Source organism: Pagrus major, chromosome 4, assembly GCF_040436345.1.
Source record: "Pagrus major chromosome 4, Pma_NU_1.0".
Classification (NCBI taxonomy): Eukaryota; Metazoa; Chordata; class Actinopteri; order Spariformes; family Sparidae; genus Pagrus; species Pagrus major.
Genome location: NC_133218.1, coordinates 28797467 through 28824619, shown reverse-complemented (window position 1 = coordinate 28824619; position 27153 = coordinate 28797467). Strand labels below are relative to the sequence as shown.

Here is a 27153-nt window from a genome sequence, read left to right as displayed (position 1 = left end):
GGTGGAACAGTGCTGCAGTCACAGACGAGACCTATAAATATGCTGGCAAACCCAGCATGATTCAGGTTACTGGTCTTTTGTCAACAAAAACTCCTTATGGTACATTTAATATGTGGACACGCAGTTTAGTATATTTACCATGTTGTGATGTACATATGCTGTAAAAATATACAGACACAGCTTTCCTGATCAGAAAAGGGTATGGCTACCTTGTAATTGACAAGTTGCTACCACTGCTTTTCCTTGGGTTTTCATTCAGATCCGATGAGGATGTCCTCCCCAGCTCCACACTCGGTGATCCGAGGTGGGAAGTAACTAATTATAAATATGTTGAAGGGAATTCAGGCAAACGTAGCAAGATGATGCCAACCCAAAGCTTCAAAACAGTAGTCCACCAATCAATGTGTGATATGACGGTAGATTAACCTTGGACCTACCACAAACTCTCCCAACCAACCATTACAAGCAATAGATTAGCAAAGTTCTCAAGCTGACGAGCAAGCTGGCTCTGTCATCTGACAACGCTGCTAAAAGACACATGGAGACACGGACACCTCCATCTGCGCACTAAATGTAACAAAAAACCAGAACTCAGAAGAAGTGGGCCCTCCTGCTACAGAAAACAGTTTTATTATGATGCAACAGCAGCTCAATTTCCACACTGGCTTCGCATGTGCATGACTCAACAAGAATGGGTTCAAGCCATGAAGCAACAGACATTAAGAAAGTCCCGGGTGACAGAAAGTCAGGTGGCAATGCTGACCAAGACCCAAAGTAAAAATATACCATATAACAACTTTGTGATGGGATTGGGACAAAATGTTGTGCCAACATTCATGATCCCCAGAGGATGGATTTCAATTTCTCATCCCCATAGTTTTCTTCTAGCTGTTTTAAGTGAGATTTCTCAACTATGCGATAGATTGCCACACACATTAAAGCCCCCCTCAGGATGAATTGTGATCACTTTGAAGATCCCCTGACTTATTAATGTAGCGCCATCATCCGGACAAAATGTTAATTTGCTAAATAGTTTGGTTTGTGACCAAATACCTATAAAACTAATGGCATTTCCATGTTAGCATACCATGCTAACAATTAATTGGTGAACATGGTATATATTATACCTGCTTAGCATTTAGCGCTTGCACAACTGTGCCTAAATACAGCCTGACAGAGCTGCAAGAGTGACTCCCGTATGAAGTTGTTAATCTCAACATGTTTCCAATGAATGAATGACAACACAAACACTACATCAAAATGTATATTATCCACAGTATAACATTTAACATTACAATGCTGTTAACAGTTTAATAGCAGATGGTCTTTTATCCAGTTAGTGACACAACCTTTGTCAACTGCCTTCAGAGTCTAAATCTGGTCCAACATGGCACTTTACAGTGGGTTGTATTTGAATGGAAAGATGTGTAAAGGTATTCTTATGAAGGTTTATCAGTGTAGCTTGTGTAGTATTAGTGCCTGGCCACTACAGAGTCAGTGTGGATAGTATTGGAACATGTCCCAGTAGTTTAAAAAGCTTTGGGACGTGGCCAGAGTGCTCCTGCCTGAAGAGAACAGGAGGAGCCCTGTTTGACTCTGCTGACGGACCAAAATCTCTCTCTCTCTCTCTCTCTCTCTCTCTCTGTTTCTCTCTCTCTGCTGATTTCTCTCGCTCCTCTCAGTGACACCACTGTCCCATCTTAGCTGCAGTATTGACTGATGACTGGGCTGTGTGTTTTGCAGATGGCTGCGAGCAGTAGCTGAGGACGCCACCGGGAGTTCCCCCTCTCTGTCTCTGCCACCTGCAAAAATGAATGGTAAGACCACTGCAGTTTGTGTGTGAGTGGGTGTGTAAAGGAGGGGTGGGGTGGCCGAAGTCGGTGTATGCATGTGTGTAGGGTGCCGTGTGTTTTTCAGCCCTGCAGATGTACTGAGGCCAACACTTTGCTAGTTCTAGAAATAATTTGCAGTTTGACCTGTGTGTGCCCTCAAATCTGTGTCTCTCTGAAAACACACTGTTTTGATCATTTATATCTTATTGTTGTGATTGTGTGAGAGAGGTCCTTCTCCGCACCAGGTAACTTTTAGCTGTACTTGTAGTCTAGTTGTTGTGCTCTGTGGTTATTTTGAAGTCTATTCCATTTCTTTCCATATTTTGAAAACAACTTTGTTAATGGCGGCAGTCGCAGGACCTAAGTTACCATGCATGTTTTGTTATGATGAAGTCAACTTTACTGTTAGAAGTGTATGGTTGTTTGCTTTGCTTGGATTTAAGTGTTGTCTGTGTGTAATGTAAACTTGTGAAGGCAAAACAGCTGTTGGTTTGTTCAAGAAGTCTGTTTGCAGATGAGAACCCAGAAATCTCTCATATACAGATACATGTAGGGCTGGGCTAGGGACAGTCTAAGACAATGTATACTCTCATATCACGATAAGGATTTGATATTGATATATTGCCCAGCCCTGGATACATATAGTCTGTTTATTCAGTAAAGTGCTTCCGCTTCTTAAAAGAGTCTAGCACTGATTGGGTCTATTTATGTAATGGTAATAGCTTTCTCCGATGTCTGATGCTTCTTCCTTCTAACATTAATTATTTCCATGTGACTTCTTCTATTTCTCTCAAGGTGGTCCAAGTATATGGGCGATCTCTCCAGAGGAGAGGAACAAACATGACCAGAAGTTTGACACCCTCTCCCCATCAATGGGCTATGTCTCAGGTACTCACATTAATACACACACATGCTCACAGTAATTTCCCTCCTGCATATTCATAATGCATTTTCATCATGACTTTGCATCCTTCAGCTGTTAGAAGCTATTGTTTTTGTGTTTCTCTATTTCCCTCTCTGTCTCTTCCTGCAGGGGAGCAAGCTAGGAAGTTTTTCCTCCAGTCAGGACTGCCTGCCTCAGTGTTGGCTGAGATATGGTGAGACGCACAAACACAAGCACACTCTTACACACTTTTAGGAGATTCATTAAGAACATTATCCCAACACTCTTTGATGACTCTGTTGTCTCTCAGGACTCTGGCTGATATGAATAAAGATGGGAAGATGGACAGGTTGGAGTTTTCCATCGCGATGAAGCTCATAAAACTAAAACTCCAGGGTACATCGCTTCCATCAGCACTGCCAATCATCATGAAGCAGCCTCCAGTGCGTGCTCCCAGCCTCAGTAATCCCACCTCATCCTTGACCAACCCAGCCTATGGTGTGTATTTATTATTATTATATGCCTGTTGATATAAGGAACTTAACTGTTCAAAAGTGAAAATGTGTCATAGCCTTCATCACAACAACACCAAAATGAAGGTAAAAAAGATGTGGCGTGTTTTAGGATTTTTATCAACTATCAACAGGCTGATTGTCTCCAGACATGCATTTTGACTGCTGTATCATCTAACTGGCTGATATATTATGTGTGTTTCCTAGGTATGGGTACTCTGCCGAACATGTCCATGATGCATGGGACAAACCTTGCCATGTTGACCCCTATCTCCATGGCAACCCCTGGACTTTCACCTTTGACACCAATGACAGGCATGAGTCCTTTAATAGTCTCAACCCCCAGCAGGCCCCTGATGCCCACCATGGGAAACGCCACCCTGCCAAATGGCACCATGGGAATTCTCCATCCAATGCCAGCTGGAACCCTGGCCACTGGTACAGACAATTTTCATTTATCTATGTCCCCTTCTTTCCCTCTGCTGTACTATTGTGTATCTGTCACTGCTTTGAAAAAAATAGATGATTTAATACATTCAGCTGTCCTTTCATTATCACTTGCAAAATGCTTATTTTTGTTTCCTTTAGAATGAAAACTATTGAACAGCAATGCCTTGCTGTTGTTTATGTTTGCAGCAAAGTGCAGATGATAAAATATTTCTGTAGTTTGATGGGAAAAGGAGGCAAAAAGAATGATTCCTGGCCTGTTTTTGCAGAGTCAGGACTTTCTCCCTTATCTCCATACAAATAGCCTCCCTGTCCTTGAGAAGGTTACAGCTGTGGCTGAATGACAGTATATCACTGACCCACTACAAAGCTCCCCTCCCCTTTCTGAAAAGTGTAAAAAAGAAAATGTATATAATTTTTTTTGGGGGAAAGACAGCATCAAGACACTATGGTTAGTGTGTAATGGATGTTTGTGTGTGCTTTGTGTTGTCAGGCATACCTTTCTCTGCATCCTCCTACTCCTCTCCACTAGGACTAACCACTGGTGGCATGAACAAGGCCTCATCGCTGCTGGATCTAGGATCTATCAGGTAACACACAGAGCAGAGCACACATACACACATTTTGAAGCACTAAGCAGTTTCCCCTTTTGCACAATCAGTGCCCTATTTATCTTGTCAGTCTCTGTTTTGAAGTGCAAAAACACACTTGTTTTCCAGAAGTTTGGTGCGCTTATCCTGCATGTTTTTGTCGCCGCTGTTTGTCTTTAAGCTCGGCTTCCTCATCCCCCTCTGTGATGTCCCCCATGGTTTCTGGTCCCAGCGACTGGGCTGTGCCACATGCCTCCAGACTCAAATACAGACAGCAGTTCAACGGCTTGGATAAACAGATGATTGGATACCTCACTGGTATGATATGTGTGAGTGTGTATATGTATGTGGTCAGTGTGTAGGTCATTTAAAAACAATCAAACCAAAGTATGTGTGGAATGCAGGCGTGGATGTTCATGAACAACAGCAACCGATGATTTCATAACGGTTGCCTCCCTCTTTCTTTCTACGGGTGTTAAGCCTTAGCTAACTCTAAGGAAGTGGTGGCTGTGGGTGTGTTCAGACATGGGGCAGTTTCTCCACACACACACACACACACACACACACAGTCAGCCAAGTATGCATTTGCTTTTTCGTTCTGTCACTGCAAGCCTTGCTAGACCTGTTCTCTTGAAATAGCTGTGATACAGTCAAAAAACAATGCACACACTTCAGCCAGACTTGCAAATGTTTTCCTTCCCGGTGACTTTGCACATTATGAGTGGTTCAGAACATTAAATAAATTACATCAAAGACTTTTGGCATTTTTTTTAGCTCTTGGTCTAATCCTTTAGTAGATAGCATACAGCTCCAAGGGGTGTCTGTTAAATAAACCTAACCATTAAAAAAACTGACTGATTGTTGTTCATACAGTCATAGTCCTTTGATCATCATCTCTTATATCCAGGTAAATGAATGAGGGTTTAAAAATCTTCTAATTTCCTTTTCAACTTTTTTAGTTTAAAGAGTATATTAACACATAGTGTAACTGTCCTTACATGAGTTTTGGGCAGTTTTTTTTTTTATGTAATAGGTTACAGATTACTAGTTACCCTTTTAAAAATGTTTAAAACTGGGCTATATAGCTTGGTGGGGCAGGAGGTACTTTATTCTATTCTACATATTGTGGCTACATTAACATACCTGTGGATGTTTCCTTGATTCTACATCAAACATTTTGAAAGCGACTGTTAGAATTCAACAAGAGAAGCAATAAAAAACCATGCAAAAATTTTCAGCACCTACTGCCCAATGAATGGAGCCTGTCTGGAAGTAGAGACAACTCCTTGGAAGCGTTCCTACCCCTGATGTGTTGCACTTCAATTTGTCCCATAGACTTTGCTGACCCATACTGCCTGTTATTATGCCAAAAGAAGTTGTTCCTGTGTGACAAAAAGATGCAAACCAACAGAATGAATGTTATTATATTCTACACATAAGATTTTTACAGAAAAGAGTATATTTAAATGCAGCCTGAATGTTTTACACACACACACACACACACACACCATTGACTTCATCCTCATCCTCTCTTCACCACACTCACACATCTGTGCTATACAGCTTGTCAGCCTGACATTTATCACTCTTGTTGCCAGGTCAGCAGGTGAGAGGTGCCATGGCGACCACGATGCTGACTCAGACACAGCTGGCTTCCATCTGGTGAGAATATCTGTGTGTTTGTACTGTATCTGTGTGTGTGTGTGTGTCTGAACATGTCCTGTGATTGCTACAATGTTGTGTTCAAGAGCCAAAGTCAGATTTGGCAGCCAGAATTAAGGAACCTAATTCCACTGTCACTGGCACTGTGTGACAATAAGCCATTTGTTTGTTAAGGAAATCTTTGATTGCAGATAAAGCCTGCTCTTAGTATCGCTTGTTGGTGAACACAAGGAAATAAGATTTTGTTTAAACTGGAAGTGATAATATTGCAACAGTTGATCGACAGAAAGTTGTAATCGTACTGAAGTTCTTGGTTCTCTAAAGGTCAAATGTGTGTCCTAGTTGTCTTAAGGAAACTTTAGATCTGTATGTAATTTTACTGCATTCAAAGGTCATAGAGTCAGACTAAAGTCATTTCAAAACCTTGCACCTCCTATTTGTAACCCTCCTGCAGGAATCTAGCTGATGTGGATAAGGACGGCAAGCTGAAAGCAGACGAGTTTATTCTGGCAATGCATCTTGTGGACGTGGCAAAGTGTGGACAACCACTGCCGCTAACACTGCCAACAGAGCTGGTACCACCCTCACAAAGGTATGTGGACACATAGGACTCAATGTACTCTGTACAGTACATGTAAGTGTTTAGATTTAAATATGTTAAACATCAATTCACTACATCAATCTTCAAACTTCAAGTCTTTCAGACAACTTATTCAAAATCTGTACTCCAGATCTGCAATGAATGGATCCAGCCCTTCTCCAGCTCTGACCGATGACTTGGACATAGAACCTCCACAGAAAGCCAAACCCAACTGTAAGTACTCACTCTACTAACCCTAAACCAAAGAGTGGAGTCTTGTTTAACTGCTGTATTATGTTCAGTTCTTGTCCTCTATATTCTGCACTATATAATGCAGAAACGATACCTAGTAACATAAGATCACTCAGTGCAATCAATGTCTGTGGATCATGTCTGTGCAGCTGACAGGTAATAATATAATAGCATAAACATACACATCTTGCTGTGACACATGCATACACAGTGGACTCTTGCAGCAGCCTAAACTGCAGCTAGTCAAGCCCAGTGAAGTGGCTCTAAGTAGTGCAGGGCAGCACACTGTGGTGCTGGGTTTGTACACACTATCGTCTTTCACACAGTCGCAAGACAAGTTGTGGCAGCTAGAATTAAAGGATATATCAGGTGTTTTTAATATCAGGTTCACAGCTTGAAGCTATTCTACAACCCCTCAATCGCCTAAACATCAATTCCAGTCTCATAATCCTGTCTATCATTATTTATCTGTGGTAGTTTTATTAAAAGAAGTCTGTACAAGTTTGTGTTTAAACTATCCATTATCATCCTTTTCAAACACACAAGCTCAAATACGTTATCAGTAATTAGGGGTTATATTTAGATTACTTAGCTAAACCGGATTAAAATAAGTTTTTAAGTTCTTTATTCATTCATAAAAGGTTAATAAATGTACTGCACACACCCAGTCAACACACACCAACTACATCAAAACTTTATTTGTCCACTTTCAGACTCGTTTGAGGATAAATTCAAAGCTAACCTGGAGCGAGGGAACGCAGAGCTGGAGAAAAGACGACAGGCTCTGCTAGATGCGGAGAGGAGGGAGCAGGAGCGGCGCGCTCAGAAGGAGAGAGAGGAGCGAGAGAGGAGAGAGAAGGAGGCTCGGGAGGCCGAGGAGAGGAGGAGGAAAGAGGAGGAGAGGAGGCTGGAGCGACAGAGGGAGCTGGAGAGGCAGAGAGAAGAAGAGCGGCAGAGAGAGATCGAGAGAAAAGAGGTGAGGGTAGATGCTGTATGGAAAAGTATGAATTTCCTTTACAGTCGCAGCAGAGAATTGTTTCTTTACACTTAAGTGTCCCGTGTGGTTTCATTCTAGGCTGCACAGCGGGAGCTTGAGCGCCAGAGGAAGGAGGAGTGGGAGAGGAGGCGGCGAGGAGAGCTCCAGATAAAGAAGGAGCAGGAGCAGGATGATATCATCAAATTGAAAGCGAAGAAAAGGAGTCTGGAGATGGAGCTGGAGGCTGTGGTGAGTGGTGAAGAGACATTGGAGAGCTTTATTTCACTGCAGCATGCACATAGACAAACTGTAGTCATGCACTATTTACCTCTGTCTGTCCTGCTGTGTCTCATACATCATGGACACATTAAAGGGGGTTGGTAAAGTATCATCCTTTCTCTCTCTCTGTGTCTCTCTCCCACAGGGTAACAAGCACCGTCAGATCTCAGACCGGCTTCGTGACTTTCAGAACAAGAAGAAGCTTCAGAAGACAGAGCTCGATCTGACCAATCAAAGGATAGAGACACGCCAGCAGGACATGATCAACCTGCAGAAACAGCTAGAGGTGTGTGTGTGTGTGTGTGTGTGTGTGTGTGTGTGTGTGTGTGTGTGTGTGTGTCCTGGGTTTTTCAAAGCAATTTTTTCATGGCCAAGTAGCCATGATGGTTATTAAAGGGTAACGCCACCAATTTACACAGTTAAGTGTGTTGGCAGCTCTTGGGGAGATCTACTGCTTACATGAACGAAGTACTATAAAGCCTTTTGTGGCTCTAGAGGAAGCTGCATGTAATCTGATAAATTGCTTCCAGTGATGTCAAAGTTGCATTGTGGGTAATGTAGGCGCCAGGTTTTTGAAAAGAAGTCCACTGGTCTAGCTTTCTTGTAACACGTTTGGATTCATCATGGACAGTTCAAAAACCAAATATCAAAACTGATACAGCAGAACCGGAGATATCAACTTTGAGTGACATCCCTGGAGGCAATTTATCAGATTACATCTAAAGCCACAAAAGGCTACATATTACTTTTTCACATAAGCAGCAGTACTTTCTGTATAAACACACTTAATGTGTAAAATTGGTGGCATTGCCATTTATTGGTTTTGTGTTATCTGTGATCGTTGCTTTCTTGAGAGTGTTTGCATTCACGTTATCCCAAATATTTTCCTGCAATGACGCATTTCTTGATGCTTCTGATGCGTTTCCTCTCGGTCAGGAGTTCCAGAGGAAGTTGTCCCAGCTGACTCCGGAGCAGAAGAGACTGACAGAGAAACTCAGAAACATGGCTCTGAATAACATGCCTGGTCAGTGTTGATGAATGAATTGATAGAGCTCAGGAACAACATATTATGGATGGGGAAATTGACTGTTTGATAGGTGTTAGCTAAAAGACAGATTAATAGGGAAAATGGGTAGTTTTTTGCATTAAGTAGCATAGTAACACAGAATATGGAGTTATTGAAAGTAACAAGTATTGCAAAAACAGAAACACTAAATATGTAAAAGGGATGCAAGTATCCTTATTATCATAATGCAAATATAAATTGTGTACCTATGAATGAGAATGTAATTCTAAAGATTTTCACTTTGTAAACCTACCTCCTATCATAACAAACTTTTTTTTGTTTTGTTTTTAGTGTCAGCCATGTCCACCCTGAAGATTGGTGCCACAGAGAAAAAGGGGACATGTATGAAACTGCGAGAGCAGCTGGAAGCTCTGGAGAAAGAGACTGCTGCCAAACTGGCTGATATGGACCAGTATAACAAAGACATGCAGGTAAGAATTGAGTACACGTGTCTAACATGATTAAAATGGTTTTACATGGCACTTTTCACATAGAACATTCATATAGAGACTGTTTTTATCCTGGTATAACATGGAGTTTTACAGTTTTTGAAAGTTTTATATCAAGCCCTCTTCATTTTAAATCATTGAAACTTGCCGAAAACCTCGGCTTCTCTTTCAGCAGCACTTTGCCTTTTGGTTTTCAAAGCTTAAGACTAGTCACATTGGGAGTAAAACCACCATCTCACACCAGTTGAGAGGCTTGCAGTGTCAGGGGTACAGTAGTAAAGGGCTTTGGGCCATTAGTCACTTTCTTTGTTCAGCCTATTTTTTTTTTTTCACAAATCCACATTTCTGCTGGTTTCGGCTGCCTCACCTTGCATTATTAACACGTAATAAGCAGGTGGTCATTCAACTTATAGCTCGTTTGCTTAATAATCGCCACCTGTAGCAGCCGGACTCATTCTTTGAAGCATCATCACATACAAAAGGGATACATTACTCAATTTAAAGTATAAGGCAGGGCATAAAAATGACTTCCACCTGTGATAAAATGAACACATCTCAAATTGATCACATCTTTAAATCTTATTTGCCTAATCATTTTATAGCAATTCTATATGTAACACATTGACTTTCAATTTGAAAGAGCAGAACAAAAACATTTTTAAAAATTAACACATTAATTGAGTGGAATGCCTGTTTTTGGTTTTACGTACTACTGCATTCATCTTTTCTCTCCTTCTCCTTTAATCACTCCTCTCCATTGTAATCTTCTTTCTTGCCCTCTGACATGGATTTCATCCCTTTGTTATAATTAACTTTTATTCTTCCCTTCTTTTCTTTTGGAAACAATCTTTTCTTTTTTCCCATGCTGGATTCCTTTCCTCCTTTCTCTCCTCTGATCCTCCTTCCTCTCTCTTCCCTCTCACCCATCTCTTATCCCTTATCCCCCAACTTTACAGTATGTGGGTGCTGAGGACTCTATGCTTCAGGCTGTCTTCTGTCTGCTGGCCTGCCTCCGTAACCTCTTCTACCTACTAAAGGTTTTCGCGTTAGGTCTCTTTGTTGTTCTCGTTTCCTCTTCTCTCTTTCATTGGTCATTATTCTGCATATATTTCTCCATCACATCTTGTGTCTGTGCTGTTTTAACTTCTCTGGCTTTTACTTTTCATCTTAAGTCATGTCTCTTTGTTTTTTTCTTTTCTCTGTCTCTCACACCCTACAACAAATTGCTCAATGTTTAGGCACCTGTGTGCATGCTGTGAGTTTGTGCATGATGTGTGTGTTCAATCCTTCTATTAGCCCATTATGTCTATCTAGTCACCTCATTCTTAATCAATCACACATCTGTAACTCTGCTAGTAAAGTTGTGGGTTTTTTTCTGTATTTGTGTGTCAGGAACTGAGAGAGAGCCAGAAAAAACAGCAGGCAGCACTAGAGAAACTAAGGAGCATCAAAGAGGACAAACGGCGTGAGCTGGTCCGAAAGAAGCAGCAGGAAGAGGAGAGGAAGCAACAGGAGGAGGAGAGGAGGCAGAGGGAGGAGGAGGAAGCTCAGAGGTATTTTTGCTTTCACACAGAATTATTTTTTTAAATTTAAGTGTCATGTTGAAATAAAAGAATATGAACTAAAATGTCAAAAACATACTTTTTCATCTTAATCTACAAACTTTTGAAATACTGTCAATGTTTGCCTCCCATTCTCAAGGCGTATTAAGATGGAAAAAGAGCGTCAGTGGCAGGAGAAGCTGAGGAGGGATGAAGAGGAGCGTCTTAGGAAAATTCAGGAGGAGAGAGATGCCAAAAAGAGGGAGGAGGAGGAGAAAGAGAGACAAGCTTTAATCCAGGCTGCCAAGGAAGAGGCTGAACGAGAGCTCAGAGCCAAGGAGGAGGCAGAGCGGAAGAGAAGAGAGGTGGAGGAGAGGAAGAAAAGAGAGGAGGAGGAGCGGCTGAAGCAAGCAGAGAGACGCAGGCAGGAGGAGGAGAGGAGAAAGCTGGAGGAGGAGCGGAGGCAGTTAGAGGAAGAGAGGAGAAAACTGGAGGAGGAGAGGAGGAAAGAGGAGAAAAGACGGAAAGAAGAGGAAGAGCGACGCAGGAGGGAGGAGGAGAGGAAGAGGCTAGAGGAGGAGCGGAGAGAGGAGGAGCGCAGAAGAGAGAGGGAGGAGGAGGACAGGAGGAGACAGAGGGCGGCCGAGGCGGCTGTCCGAGATGCAGAGGAGAGGAGAAAGCGGGAGGAGGAGGAGAGGAAAAAGAGAGAGGAGGAGGAGAGAAGAAAGAAGGATGAAGACAGGAGGAAGCTTCAGCAGCAGCAGGAGGAGGAGAGGAGGAGGCGTGAGGCAGACCGGAAGAGGGTAGAGGAGGAGAGGAAGAGAAAGGAGGAGGAAGAGGAGAGGAAGAAAGCTGAGGAGGAGAGAAAGAGGTTGGAGGAGAGAAAGAGGTCTGAGGAGGCATCTCGTCAGCAGCAGCAGCCGAGTGGAGGGGGGAAGGTGGACATCCAGGAGAAACTGACGGCTCTGCTGAGAGGACTGGAGGAGAGGAAGGGTGAATCACACACACACACATGCACACAAAATAAGATCAAATGGAGTGGGTGGGGAGAAGGTGTAGGGGGTCGTTTGAGAAAGGCCCACAAACTCCCTGTCTTCAGTGTGTAATAAAACAATTTTTGAAGCTCAGTTCACATTAAGAAGACTGATGTGCTTCTTTAGGTGGGCAGCCCAGGGCCACACAACACAGGAAGTCAGCAGCTCTCACATCCTTCAAAGCACTCTACCCGTTCACTGCACGGAACAACGAAGAGCTCAGCTTCAACGCAGATGATATGATTGAGGTAAGAAAATCATATTTTATAAGGGCTTGACAAAAGACTGCAGGCCACTTATTCTTCTCTTCTTCACTCTTTTACTTTGCTGTCTCTTCCTGTCAGGTCGATGAGACGACAGAGCGGGAAGAGGGTTGGCTGTATGGCAGCAAGCTGGGGAAGATGGGCTGGTTCCCAGAGAGCTACGTCGAGAGAGTGGCCCCATCAGACACGGCCAATAATACTGCTGCTGCTGCTGCTAAAGTGCCGCTCCAGTCACAACTTTCTAGTGTCCTCGAGGCTGCCAAGGCAGCAGGGACGAAGTCTGCCTTCACGCCAACACACTCGGCAAACCCTGCACCCTCTGAGACACAAGGACAGGTGAGAGGTTTACAAAGTGTAACACCTTATACAATAGGCCTTTTTACTGCTTTACCAGCTACTACCCTTTGGTTACCACAGTATGTACACAGTATTTTCTTTCTTTCTCTCTCCGTCTGCCCTAATCAGCAGGTGGTGGGTAACCTGTCTGCCCAGGCCCTGTGTTCGTGGACGGCAAAGACAGACAACCATCTGAACTTCGATAAGGACGATGTCATCCAGGTGTTAGAGCAGCAGGAAAACTGGTGGCTTGGAGAGCTTAACGGTGAACGGGGCTGGTTCCCCAAGACATATGTGACACTGTTGGGAGAAGAAGAGAGTTCAGAGTGAGTCTGCACACATATTTGTTTTCTTTCACCCTGACAGGGAGTGGTGTAGGGGGACTGGGGGGACTCGCTTGTACTGATTTTTAAAGTAGAACAGGTTCCTCACACAAAAACAACCAACCACACACTACCTTTGTACCACTTGTTTGTCACAATCTCAAAGTCATGATCCGTCACATATCTGTCATATTTCTTGTGTAAACTCTGTAGCCTGAAGCACAAACCTGTCCACTTTCCTTACCAATATATTATGTGGCTGTTGGGATACTTTTTATCTCGAGGTCAATCAGTGAAAACATGCATCAGTCACATGATAATGTCTATGTTTCAGTGAGTGTAAAGGTGTGGTAACTATTTTAGTATGTAAGGTATTTAGGCCACTGACATGTTTCCTTCCCCCCTCTGTGATGAGGAAACTGCTAACTGTTAACAGTTTCACAAAGGCTCTTGATTTTCCAGCCAATCAAGCGCATTTCCCAACCTTCCCCTGTGATCACAAAGTTTGGCTGATGACCAAACAAATGAGATTCCAGGTTGATGAGCCCAAATTAGAACTCGCCGTTTGAATAGTATGATTACTGGTATTTCAATCACAAATGCCTTGTGTTTCCCAGGTAGGATCTAGAGCCCATGGCGGGGGAAAAATGTTGTGGTACTATTCTACTTGGATGAATGAATGGATGGATGTAATATATTCTGTGTATGGTAATGTGGTCTTTCTATGATTGCAGCATGAAAAGCTCCCCTCCTGATGCTTCAGAGTCCAGCGACAGCCTGCAGCTTGAAGGTACAGTAATGTTTCCTCTGAAATGTCAGCATAATGTAGTTCAGTTAATATTTGATCTCCATACTAGAGTACACTAATTTTGAAAATTCTGTGCTGAATTTTTAGTTTTTTTGTTGCCGTATATTCTGTTTTCTTTTATTATTCCCCCTTCCGTGGCAGGGAAACAAAGAAATATTCATTATAAAAAAATACTGTGTTGAAGTCATTCAGTTCTTCCTTACTCTACCGTTGAAAGAGCACAAATTCGATCTTACAAATGTATTAAGCAACCTTTAATATAACCTTCTTCCACATGAAAAAGATTTTTTTTTTTCAATACTCACATAGCCTTAATAGCTGATGGAGAGGATGCAAATCAGACACAAAATTGATGTGACACAACAGATAAACGTTGGCCACTGCCATCTGTGACTGTCGTCTTCTTTGCAGATGGTCTGCGATAAATCAGTGCATCCCAACTAATTATATCGCATACACCATCCGCTTATACGCAGCTGTTTGTCCAGTTCATGTTTTAAAATGTTGGGATGATTTTTCAGGTGGTTCAAGGGGCAGACATGACATTTTCTATTTCCCTCCAAATCATATGAAGTACCTGTTCATCCTGTCTATATTCAGTTTGTGTGGTTGATGTCAGCATAACTTAGCAACAGGCCTTGCATAAGCTGCAGCCTTAGCTACTGCTCATTTATGTTCATAAATTATTTTTCTCTCCAGAATACGTGGCGCTTTACACCTACGAGTCTCCGGAGCCTGGTGATCTGACATTTAGAGAGGGAGATACGATCTTGGTGATCAAGAGAGAGGGCGAGTGGTGGAACGGCTCTATAGGCAACCGCACAGGCCTCTTCCCCAGCAACTACGTCAAACCAAAAGAGGCTGATGTAAGAACACTCAACACATAATAACATACATTGCGGTGTTGGATTGCAATATGTTGCAAGGTCTTCCTGTTATTTTCTCATTTTGCAAGTTTGTAATGATGATGTTATTGTATTTTTTCAGGCATCAAGCATATCTGGAAAGAAGAAGCCAGGTAAGCTCAACGTCTGTGACTCTCACATGAGAACACAAATGCCTGGTTTTGCAATTTGCTGCAATTTTAAGTTGCATTTGTGTCTTTTGTATGCACAGAAATCGCCCAGGTGCTCAGAGCTCACTCCTCTACAGGCCCCGAGCAGCTGAATCTTGAAAATAACCAGCTCATCCTCATTCTGAGCAAGAACCCCTCTGGCTGGTGGCTCGGAGAACTGCAGGTCAGTGTTCAACTGCTGCTCATAGAAGATTTTCAGTGGGTCCTGAGTACTGTAGATAACTTCAGAGGGTCATTGATTCAGTTTATCTGTTACCTTTAACATCACTGTAACAGCCAAGTCAAGTTTGCTTTTGCTCTACTAGACTGAGAGTCGCAGATAAATGTTATCTTTTTCAAGCTTTTATTCATTACTTTCAGCTTTTCCAACAATGTATCCACTACTTATTAAGCTCTTTTTTCTAATACTTTAAGCTAACTGTAAGTGTCAACGCTTTCTAGCTGTCTATTTCAACCATTTATCCCATAATTTAAGGGGGCTCTTGAGGCCAGTAATCCAGCAGAACAATTAGAGGAATGTCTGAGAAATGAACAGTATGTTCTGCTGTTTATTATCTTGCGACGTGTCAGATTTATTATACGATTCCTGATCCCCAAGCTTGGAAGCCACTGCACAGCTGGAGAACTGCGTGTTCCATGATCCGGAGATTATTCTTTTGTGATTATCTTTTCTGACTCTAGGCCCGTGGCAAAAAGCGTCAGAAGGGCTGGTTCCCTGCCTCTAATGTCAAAATCCTGGGATCCAGCAGCGGCAAGTCCACACCTGCACCCCCACCAGGTAACACTTTTATGCAAGTCAGGTGAAGACGGGGGGCGCAGAGCAATGAAGAGCAACAGACAACTCTCACATACACACCGGTCCTCTTCTCTCTCAGTCTGTCAGGTGATCGCCATCTACGACTACACAGCCGCCAACGGGGACGAGATGAGCTTCTCCAAAGGTCAGCTGATCAATGTTTTGGACAAGAACGACCCCGACTGGTGGAAAGGAGAGCTCAACGGGGCCACTGGTCTCTTCCCCACCAATTACGTAAAGATGACCACAGCAGACTGTGACCCCAGTGCACAGTGTAAGTAAATCCCTGAAACATCATACATGAAGGGAAATATGCACGTTTAAAACAGAGATGCTCTTCGTCCATGTTGCTTTAAGCCATTTACTAATACTTATCCTTTGTTCGTCTATACAACCCCGACCTGCCATCACTGATGTTTTCTCCATCCACCCATCTTGTCATCTGTATATCCTCTCTTCTCACTGACTATTTCACTGTTTCCTCTGTTTTTTTCCCCCACTTCCTCCCTCCCTATCCAATCTCTACTCTTCCCTCTCTCTTTCTCTTCATTCCTCGGCCTCTGTCTCTTTCTCCCTCTAGGGTGGTAGAAAGTCCTCTTCCTCCTCCACCTCCTCTTCCTCTCCTACTCCTGACTTCAGAGAGACCCACTATTGCACATTGCTCTGAAGGGGCAGAGTGTCTGGACTCCCTGTCTACTAACTTCTGCCACTGAGCTAATGTTACTGTGTGTGTGTGTGCGTGTGTGTGAGAGAGAGATAGAGAGAGAATGAACATGTATATGTTTGACAAAATGAAGGTCCTGTTTTTCCTGTGAGTGAATCAGGACCTGAAACAACTTTGTAATGACTCTCAAAGCTGATTCTGTGAGTTGTTTTGGACTTTGGTGCCTTTTGTGATTTCCTCGGTCTTTGTTTTGATGTGAACTGATGCTGAATCATCATGTGATTGATGAGAAAATACATCTGAAGCAGAGGGATAGTGGGTCTCTCTGTGGCTTGTCTCTTCTTTCCTTTTGTATTTTCCCCATTTCTATTCATGCCACATCCCGCTCATTTCTCCTCATCTTTTCTCTTCACCTCTTTGCCTTTTCTTTTTTACTCTCCAATTTAGAGAGTTAAGCTCACACAGAGCCCACTATTTGTCTCTGTTTCACCTCAGAGATGTGTCTGTATTCAGACACGATGTGCAACTTTTGCTGTCACTTTTTAAGCCTTGTTCTTTAACCTGCAAGCCTTTGGATATCTTGAGATATAATGGACCCAGCACTCCTGCACTTGTCTTAAAAACTGCTTAAATGAAGGAATGACGTGGCATTTGACTTTTTACCTTCATCAGGGATACTGAACGTCCAGGAAGGACTAAAGCAATATGTTCAGGATTGAACATAAACTTGAGTGGAGAACATGCTAAAAATAAATAAGTTTGTCAGTCTCTACTAAACAGATGTTTAGTAGATGTAGCTTTAAAATTTCAATCCTCCCTTTGCTTTCATATTATGTGAACTCTGTTACCTATAACCATTTTGCAGTGGGCCTTTGATTTTATGCCTTTGAAAAGCTTCTGTTTAGCTTAATTTAGACAGAAAATGAAACAAGCAGAAGCTTACAGTTTTTCCTCTATGTTTAAAAGCCATAATTGGGTCGGCTGTTATCAGGAATATAAGAAAGGTTTGAAGTGACGTGAAGCGACTCTACACCATATGGCTAACTGTTTCAAAGCCACTGACAGACATAAACTTTGCCTCCAGGGGTGATGTCACAAACTGCTGCTGCACCTTTTAAATGAATGCTGATTTGCTGCTGCTGCTCTCAAAGTCTTTGTATGATCAGTCTGTTAATAGTGATTTAAAGATAACATCATAGTCATTATTGTCAACAACTGGAGAAAAAACAAATCTATGCAAGCTTTACTTGAGATTCTGTGACTCCTGCTGCGCAGTCTGATGAATACTGAGGTACAGCGACATCAAGAAGATAAATTCAAAATGCTACAATACAGTTTGGTTGTCTTTTGTGCAACAAAAGCAAATTGCTGCTAAAGAGCTTTTTTTTTTTTCTTTCATTTAATTTAAAGCTTACTGGATTCAGTTTACCACAAACCTGCCTCAGATCTGTGAAAGGCTGCAGTAACATGGGGTGAACCGCAATGACAGGAAGCTGCTTCAAGAGTTCATACTGCAGTAGCAGGGGCTGTTAGCACAACAGATTTGACAAAATATATAATGTCAATATCTGAAGATAGTGTAACTATTTTTGAAGATGTGTCTTAATATATTTTCTGGTTCTGAAGTAAAACGTAAAAAAATAAAGATTGATTTGAGATGACAGTGTTTTATTATTCTGAAATGAAATATCAGTCTACACTTCAACGATGTGTGTGCATGTGTGTGTTGTACGAAGTGTTTGTATTGTCAACACAATACACATGATTAAGATGGACAGATATACAGTATATGAACAGCCTTTTGAACCGTTACACTCAGCTTAATTCAGAGTACAGGTTACTTCAACGGAGCTGTGATTATACCAGGTATCTTGAAAATATTCCCCATTTCCTGCACTTATTTCAGTGGCAGAAGTCACTGATAACCAGGGGAAGAACCACATGCTTTTTCTGTGTCAAAAGGTGAGAAAGAGAGAAAGAAAGAATCCGCCTTCCTGTTTTGGTACAAACAGATTTGGTCTAGGAGAAATTTTAGTCGGATACCAGCAACGAAAAGATAACAGCAGAGACGGAGAAGGAGACAGGAGAGTCAGGGAGGCAGACAACAAACTAAAATACATAGAGAGACAAATCGGAGTCGTAGCTATGGATTTACAGAGCAGATTCAACTTTCTAAACCTTTGGGATGAGCCAGACGATGAGGGAGAGGAAAGAGAAGGGCCGATGAGGGAACTGTCAGCTAATATGGGACCCTCACAATGGGCTAATGGGTACCCTGTATCAGGTAAGTGTGTGTGTGTGTGTGTTTGTGTGTGTGTGTGTGTGTGTGTGTGTGCTGATCTAACATAGTCTCTATGTTTCCATTTCCATCTCTCTTCTTCTAGTTCCTCTTTGTTGTCTTACTCATTCTTTCTGAAAGCGGCAGTAATGTGCCCAAACAGCAGCACCATCTTTGTTTTTTTCATCCAAACGTCCAGCAGGAGGCAGTAAATGCCGTGCTAAAGTATTGCTGTGGTTTAAGTGGTGGTTTGATTTTTGGTTGAATGCATCTGTACAAAAATTCAGCCACCACAAACCTTCCTCTTGTGTGTTCCTCCTCTCCTGCAGGGTGTGCAGACCTGAACAGTCTGGACTCGATGAGCCCCCAGGAGAAGAAGAGACAGGGTTACATCCATGAGCTGATACAGACTGAGGAGAGATACGTGGAAGACCTTCAGATAGTGCTGGAGGTAATAGACACGTGTCCTGCTAATTAAACCATAGATTAATATACACAGTATACAGTGAGGCAACCTTTTTATTTCTGTCTGACAGCTTCATGTCTGTATTGGTGTGTGTGTTTGTGCAGGTTTTCCATAAGCCTATGTCAGAATCGGGCCGGGTGAAGGATGCAGAGATGGCCATGATCTTTGTCAACTGGAAAGAACTGCTGGCCTGCAACACTAAACTTCTCAAGTAAATATCACAGAGTGAATGAGATCGAGAGGGGACAGTCAGTCTGATATGAGTGTATGGATCTTATACAAGTGCAGCTGTTTTAATGTTGTGGCTGTGAGGGAAATACACATCAGCCTGTCTTTAGATACCCCAGTTGTGCACTGAACCGCGCTGATGTTTCCAGAAGTTTTAGCCTTCAGCCATATTCAAACACAAATTTTTATGTTACACGTTTTTCTTTAGAAGACCCCTGTAAAAGCTAAAGGACAGATACATAACATAAAATAAGCTAAAAAAAAACTGAACATCTTTATATTATGAGTTAGCTGATTAAGTCAACAAAATAAAAACATACAGCAAGTGGTTACCTTATTATTTGACCTTCCTAAAAGTCATTTACAATGTGTGTGCAGGGCACTACGTGTTCGTAAGAAGACGGGCGGGGAGAACATGCCAGTGCAGATGATCGGAGATATTCTGGCCGCGGAGCTGTCCCACATGCAGCCCTACATCCGCTTCTGCTCCTGTCAGATCAACGGAGCCGCTCTGCTACAGACTCGCATCGACAACGAGCCGGACTTTAAGAACTTCCTCAAGGTAGGAAGGAGAGGGCTCCAAATCCAAATGTGAAACCACGGGGACAGTATCATTGCTGCTTATTGTATCTCATGAATGCAGAGAATCGTTTCAAGGGCCGTTTTTTTGTTCATTATAATATCAATTTTGAAAACAAGATTGTTAATGTGTTTTAACATTGTCTTTTATCCCCATCAGAAAATTGCCACAGACTACAGGTGTAAAGGCATGCCGCTGTCCAGCTTCCTGCTGAAACCCATGCAGAGGATCACACGCTACCCGCTGCACATCAAAAACGTAGGCCATCGTGTTCATGAGCGTGTCTGTGTTTTGAGCTCCTCATTAAGTGGTTCAAATACTGTTTGCACCTGCACAATATGTACTGTACACTTAAGAGGAAGGAGCACAGCCACAGTGGAGACACAGTGTGCTGTGAAGCAGAATCCGGGTCCTCTGCTGTAATAATTTATAACATTTAGACAGAGAAAGAAGTGGAGAAAGACTCTTCAGAAGCAAGTAATCATAATACTGTTAATAAAGCAATACAGCTGTAATTCTAAAGATTCTTATCGATGCTACTTAACTAGACTGTCAGCTCTGTGTCTCAGAACAAGTGGTTTTTAAATGTTCAGTGATTGAGACAAACTTTGCCAAGTCTGGTCAAACAAGGCCATTTAATGAGTTAAAGTTGAGGTAACAAGTATTATCTCTTAACTTACACAATATGTACGTGTTGAAGATATTTTTTTGGGAGGAGATCATGACTGTCTTAGACTGTTTTATCTGTAACATCTTCTCATAATGACTCTGAGTGCATCATAAACAGTAGATGACGCACAGCGGCACAAATTCATTTCGAGACAACAGAGATGAGATGTTTTTTTGTCAGTAGCTCTGATCTGGAGTCAGTTTACTACTGTAGATCTCAGGATACATTGTTCTGGGTTAGTCTGTGTTTTCTTTATCTGTTGTGTGTGTGTGTGTGTGTGTGTGTGTGTGTGTGTGTGTGTGTGTGTGTGTGTGTGTGTGTGTGTGTGTGTGTGTGTGTGTGTGTGTGTGTGTGTGTGTGTGTTTAGATCTTGGAGTGCACTGCTGAGGGCCACACTGACCGAGGTCCTTTGAAAGAGGCTCTGGAGAGGGCTGAAGAACTTTGTCAACAGGTTTGATTCTCTCTCATGACTTCACTTGTTACTCTGACTAAATTTTGAGGTTATTGTCTATCATGTGTGGACGGGGACTTGTCATTGAATATCATTTCTCTACTGACAAATTGTTTTTAACAGGTAAACGAGGGCGTGAGAGAAAAGGAGAACTCTGACAGACTGGAATGGATTCAGAACCACGTACAGTGTGATGGCGCTGCAGAGGTATTAAGCTTACTAATAAATTAATCAAGTTAATTATTTATAGATTTAATCAGTATTAGCTCGATTATCTTCAGGGTTTCTGCGGGTCCTTAAAAAGTTCTAAATATAATTTTTTGGCTGTTTCTTAAAAGGTTGCACAAAATGGTTGGATTATGAATGTTACTTTTGTAAATTTGATTTGACTGCAATCTGACTTTTAAACGCGAAGAATTTATACTGATCATGTTCTAACAAACCTACCAAAGGAAACCAGCATGGAACCAATAACTACTGAAAACTGAAGCATACCCAGCTAGTGTGTCACAATGTGGTGTGTGGGCTAACGTGGCATCTCCTCTCATCAAAAACAGCTACTTCTAGAAGTAATACGTTTAAATTGTAACTGCCAACATTATGTCAAGTTTTGTATTCACATTGGGAGCATCACCAAAGTCCAGTCCAGTAAGCAAGCTCTGGACAGAAGGTTAGGGGTTGTTTCATTTGCTGTTATGGACATGAAGTCGGTCTTAAATTGTATTCAAAATTTTTCTTTTCTTTCTTTATTGAAATTGTTGAACCTGCAGAAACCCTGTATCTTATAAGTTAGAATCTTTATATATAAAGAACATATAAAATATCCCTCTAAAGTTACTCTCTTTCAACAGAATCTGGTCTTTAACTCTCTCACCAACTGTTTGGGCCCAAGGAAGCTGCTCCACAGCGGCAAGGTGAGTAAAACTGCAATGTGTTTGTGGAAACCAGAGTCAGTGAACCACCCTGGTGTCTCCTCATATTCCAGAAAAGAATTAACATTTTTTCATTTCACTGAATGAATATTTTAAAATGTTAAATGTTAAATGTTAAACAGACCAGACAGTCTGGGGAGTACAGGGAGATGAAATGTGAAACATCTCCGGGTCAGATCTCGGGATGTCGTGGTAACACGTTACAGAGAGTAAAACTTACACAGTAGACATCAGTGAGCCGGTTCATCTGAGCAGAAATCCGACAGAAGGTTAATCCACCACCGTGAATAATATCGTTATATAAACTTTTGGGTTTTGTGAATTAAATGTCTTCTGATGCTGAACAGTCGACTAAAGTAGCACCATCTTTACTGAGCAGCTGAAAGTGGAGCAGAGACAATTTACAGAAGCAAAAACATGTTTTTTAAATCCTTGTACTCCTTTCATTATTGTTGATTAGAAATGATATGATATGTCTGTATATACCACTTCTTTCTTTTCAGATGAACAAGGTGAAGAGCAACAAGGAACTCTGGGCTTTCCTCTTCAACGACTTCCTGCTTTTGACTCACGCAGCTAAACACCTCACCTCGTCTGGGCCTGATAAACTGTTCAGCAACAAGAATAATGTACAGCTCAAGATGTACAAGCCAGTAAGACATACAAACACTTGATTTTAATGTTTTAAATGTTTTTTTTGAGGCAGCACTTTGTATTTCTTTTCTAAAAATCATATAAAATGTGTATTTTCCGTAGCCTGTGCTGCTAAATGAAGTTCTGGTGAAGCTGCCAGATCCCTCCAGCGACGAGCCCGTCTTCCACATTTCACACATCGATAGAGTCTACATACTCAAGACCGACAACATCAATGAGCGGTAGCTGCACACAGACGCGCACACACACACACACAGTTTTGGTGTGTTTGGTGGCCTTTACGATTACCGTGTTATGTTTGCGTTTTCAGGACAGCATGGGTTCAGAAGATCAAGGCTGCGTCTGAAGAATTCATCGAGACAGAAAAGAAGAAAAGGGAAAAGGCCTATCAAGGTTTGTCGCTGCACTCACACAGCCGATGGCAACCGATGTGATGATCTCTGGGTTAATCGCTCTCTCTGTGTGTGTGTGTGTGTGTGTGTGTGTGTGTGTGTGTGTGTGTGTGTGTGTGTGCAGCTCGGTCTGTGAAGGCTAGTGGAATCGGCAGACTCCTCGTCACCATCTTGGAGGCCACTGAACTCAAGGCGTGTAAACCCAACGGTGAGTGTGGATAGACTCAGGTTGCGAGATGCCCTTACAGTTCAGTGGACTAAGAAACACACCATGTTCTCAAAATGTTTAATCCCTGCTTGATGCTGAACACACCGCTGCATGGATACCTAATGAAGCCGGGATAAAGCCACATTTAATTATGATGCTCTGTCATCCCTTTTTTCATCAGATTACTCACAGTCAGAGGCCTTTCTGTGACCTCCATGCTGGTTATACTTCAGTAATGCAGAATTTTCATTCTGTTTCATTTTTGAGTTGCTGAACCTTTCGTTTTTCTTCATTTTCTGATTTTTCTTGTCTCTCCTTTCCCCCTCACTGTTTTTTTCCTGTTCTCTTTTCCATTTTCTTCATCTCTTCTCGGCCCTCCTCTCCTTTCCTCTCCCTGCCCTTGCGTCTTCTGCGCACCTGCCTTCATGTCGTCCTCCAGGTAAGAGTAACCCCTACTGCGAAGTGACCATGGGAGCTCAGATCTTCACGTCCAGGACGCTCAACGACACGCTAAACCCCAAGTGGACCTTCAACTGTCAGTTCCACATCAAAGACCTTTACCAGGACGTCCTCTGCATCACCATTTTTGAAAGGGACCAGTTTTCACCTGATGGTCAGTAACCAGATTATTTCTTCCCTTGTCTTCTCCGCTCTCTCTCCCAAATTGGCTCTTGTCAGACGTGGTATCAACATCTGTCCTGGAATAGTCCAATCACAAGTGTCGTAGGTCCTCTTGTGATACAATCTCACTTCCCTGCTCTATATGAAAATAAACGGGTACATCACTGGGACAAACGGACACAATGTTTTTTACACAAAGGAAGAAACATCATCATGTACAACGTTTGATGAATTAACAAGAAGGCCCAAATAGTTAATAAACTAGAATTGTATTTCTACAATTTTAAAGGTTTACTGCTATTTTCATAAATTGAGTGTAAATGGTGGAATCGCTTCAAATAGCTGTTAAATGTTGGCAAGTAAGACGCACTTAAGATACAGAGGAAGACAGGTTGGTACAGCGATGCTGCCACAAACCAACACTTTTTACAAGGAAAATAACAACTTAATGTTTTGCATTTAATGCCAAATTCACAAGAGGGTATGACTAATAATTTATATTACAGTGAACCACATGGATATCAGACAGCATGTAATCCAATCTGCCTGTTTTTGTAGCTGCTTCTTCTTTCACGGAGGACGTTATTTGAGTAGGCGGTCCTTCAGTGTGGCTCAGGGCACATTCACATACACACTGCTAAAAGAATGTGGTCACATGTGGCTCAGACCACCTCTGAATGTGGTCTGAGTGATCGGATCTCAAATGTGTCCTCAATTCGTGGGGGAACACACACTCAGGACAGATGATAATGCCAGGGCTGAACAGAGCCTCAGATTCCCACATTTACAAGAGGCTGTATATATATAATGTGTCTGCTTAGATTTATTTCCAAATAAACCTAAACCTAAAAATCCTGAGTGAAAAAAACGTAATTCTGTGTCCTTTTTAAAATGTGTCTTTCTATTTCTTCTCTTATATCAGACTTTCTGGGTCGAACAGAGGTTCCCGTGGCAACCATAAAGAAAGAATTTGAAAACAAGGGACCGATAACACGTCGACTCCTGCTGCACGAGGTCCCTACAGGGGAAGTGTGGGTCCGCCTCGACCTGCAGCTCTTTGGCAACAAATAGCCACACAGGATGAACTGAAATAATAATGGAGTCTTCTACAGGCATTAGAATAAGGATATCTCCCTCCAGATGCAGAATAACCAAATAAGAAAAGCTGCTTTTTGTCACCTAAACAAACTCGGATGGACTCCCTTGCAACAAGACACTGGAAATGTGCCTTAATATTTTAATATCAGCCAGCACTAATAATACCTCTTCTGATGTCATCTGAATCTTCCAGTAGGAATTAGGGCCTGAGTGACATCATATCAACCCACCAATAGGAGTCTTTAGGAGAGAGAGGGAGAAAGCGTTGCATGACTGGTGCATCTGTTTGCACCTGCACAATATGTACTGTACACTTAAGAGGAAGGAGCACAGCCACAGTGGAGACACAGTGTGCTGTGAAGCAGAATCCGGGTCCTCTGCTGTAATAATTTATAACATTTAGACAGAGAAAGAAGTGGAGAAAGACTCTTCAGAAGCAAGTAATCATAATACTGTTAATAAAGCAATACAGCTGTAATTCTAAAGATTCTTATCGATGCTACTTAACTAGACTGTCAGCTCTGTGTCTCAGAACAAGTGGTTTTTAAATGTTCAGTGATTGAGACAAACTTTGCCAAGTCTGGTCAAACAAGGCCATTTAATGAGTTAAAGTTGAGGTAACAAGTATTATCTCTTAACTTACACAATATGTACGTGTTGAAGATATTTTTTTGGGAGGAGATCATGACTGTCTTAGACTGTTTTATCTGTAACATCTTCTCATAATGACTCTGAGTGCATCATAAACAGTAGATGACGCACAGCGGCACAAATTCATTTCGAGACAACAGAGATGAGATGTTTTTTTGTCAGTAGCTCTGATCTGGAGTCAGTTTACTACTGTAGATCTCAGGATACATTGTTCTGGGTTAGTCTGTGTTTTCTTTATCTGTTGTGTGTGTGTGTGTGTGTGTGTGTGTGTGTGTGTGTGTGTGTGTGTGTGTGTGTGTGTGTGTGTGTGTGTGTGTGTGTGCGTGTGCGCATATGTGTGTGCATGCATTGGGAGTATAAACATACTTAATGTTTAGTTAAGATAAAGTTACATACAATTATTTCCATTCGAGAGCTCTTTATGCTGCAAGTTTTGGAGTTAACTCGTAACTTCTGGCCTTAATACAAGTCATTTTTTTAGCCCTTTAAAATCTGTCAGTTGTTTGGGATGATGTTTGTCTTGACGGGATTCTTGGGATAAATTTATTAGGTTTTTTTCTCTTTTGTGTGCAAAAAATTAGCCAAGGCCAAGTAGATTAAGTGCAAAAAATGGCACAGGTATGAAAAGCTGTATCGATGAACGCTTCTTTCTACACCAGCTGAGTCAGCTGCTCCTGCCTTCCTCTTGTTTCTTTTTTTGGATGTGAATATTTAGAGGCAACACAGATTGGCACTTTGTCAGCAATAATAAACAGTATTTGCTCACTTGTATTTTTGGTTCTCTACACTTTTACCCTGCAAGGGAGATTTTTATTTTTTGTCAGTCTCCAGTCTTCGCCTCCCTGACAGCAATATTGTCCATCTGTGTTGCCTCAAAAAGTTGACCGTTACAAACATCCTCCAAGGAAACTCTACAAGGACACGGTGTGTAAAAGCTTTTAATTTATGTTGTCGGCAGACTTTTTGGTGTCTTCTACCTTGTTTTTACTCTTTCTGTTTCTCTTTTCTAACTCTGAGCAGATATTAACGAGAAAAAAAAAGTGTTGTATTTATTTCTTAATTTATGCGTGTGTGACTATCCAAAGGTTTGGAGCGACTTTGCTTGCTGTGTCATCTTGGATAATCAGCTGGTATCCACTGGGTTTGTTTTGAAGGTGTGTGACGTCAATGTCGATAATGTTTTGAAGGGAGATATAACATTGAGTTGATTGATTTACTGTAAGTAGACTAGGTGTCTAGTCATGTAGTTAGGCCTGCTGTTTTGTGCTCTTGTATTCTGTTCATTCGTCTTATTCAATCAACAAAGCTCTCTTTTTAAGTCCTGTATTAACTTTGATGTTTATTTTTGAATTTGTGGAAAATGTGCAAATAGACTGGACTACCTTCCTCCTCGTCTGTGTAGGGATGTTAAAGTTTGTCTTTTGTTTTACTTTTTTTATTCTCCGCAGCCTTCTGCATTCGACTGCTGCTGTGCTAACTGAGTTTATGGCCTCTCTAACCCGCATTGTCAGATCAGCCTGGAGTCTGTAACCTGCTGTTTGTACTCACTTTTGGCC

General features: G+C 42.0%; 1 protein-coding gene across 2 annotated transcripts in view; it reads left to right on the top strand.

Moving 5' to 3' along the window:
- The window catches only part of itsn2b (intersectin 2b), a 34402-nt gene extending 7479 nt beyond the window's left edge, over window positions 1–26923 (top strand). The window contains exons 2-40 of one of the 2 annotated variants that reach the window (XM_073464075.1): window positions 1744–1817; window positions 2628–2720; window positions 2866–2929; window positions 3026–3213; window positions 3435–3665; window positions 4168–4264; window positions 4446–4582; window positions 5863–5926; window positions 6381–6518; window positions 6658–6740; window positions 7472–7734; window positions 7834–7983; window positions 8159–8299; window positions 8950–9037; window positions 9371–9510; window positions 10921–11081; window positions 11230–12062; window positions 12230–12351; window positions 12448–12702; window positions 12835–13028; window positions 13760–13815; window positions 14533–14699; window positions 14821–14851; window positions 14950–15071; window positions 15590–15686; window positions 15784–15978; window positions 18976–19097; window positions 19217–19323; window positions 19719–19902; window positions 20080–20178; window positions 20958–21041; window positions 21165–21248; window positions 21893–21955; window positions 22477–22626; window positions 22730–22848; window positions 22938–23020; window positions 23144–23227; window positions 23667–23840; window positions 24771–26923. In XM_073464075.1, the coding sequence (XP_073320176.1) occupies window positions 1811–1817; window positions 2628–2720; window positions 2866–2929; window positions 3026–3213; window positions 3435–3665; window positions 4168–4264; window positions 4446–4582; window positions 5863–5926; window positions 6381–6518; window positions 6658–6740; window positions 7472–7734; window positions 7834–7983; window positions 8159–8299; window positions 8950–9037; window positions 9371–9510; window positions 10921–11081; window positions 11230–12062; window positions 12230–12351; window positions 12448–12702; window positions 12835–13028; window positions 13760–13815; window positions 14533–14699; window positions 14821–14851; window positions 14950–15071; window positions 15590–15686; window positions 15784–15978; window positions 18976–19097; window positions 19217–19323; window positions 19719–19902; window positions 20080–20178; window positions 20958–21041; window positions 21165–21248; window positions 21893–21955; window positions 22477–22626; window positions 22730–22848; window positions 22938–23020; window positions 23144–23227; window positions 23667–23840; window positions 24771–24919 (5619 nt within the window). In that variant the 5' untranslated portion in view covers window positions 1744–1810 and the 3' untranslated portion in view covers window positions 24920–26923. Of the gene's footprint in view, window positions 1–1743; window positions 1818–2627; window positions 2721–2865; window positions 2930–3025; window positions 3214–3434; window positions 3666–4167; window positions 4265–4445; window positions 4583–5862; window positions 5927–6380; window positions 6519–6657; window positions 6741–7471; window positions 7735–7833; window positions 7984–8158; window positions 8300–8949; window positions 9038–9370; window positions 9511–10920; window positions 11082–11229; window positions 12063–12229; window positions 12352–12447; window positions 12703–12831; window positions 13029–13759; window positions 13816–14532; window positions 14700–14820; window positions 14852–14949; window positions 15072–15589; window positions 15687–15783; window positions 15979–18975; window positions 19098–19216; window positions 19324–19718; window positions 19903–20079; window positions 20179–20957; window positions 21042–21164; window positions 21249–21892; window positions 21956–22476; window positions 22627–22729; window positions 22849–22937; window positions 23021–23143; window positions 23228–23666; window positions 23841–24770 lie in introns of both variants that reach the window. The other variant, XM_073464074.1, reaches the window with a different exon arrangement.
- The last annotated feature ends 230 nt before the right edge of the window (window positions 26924–27153 follow it).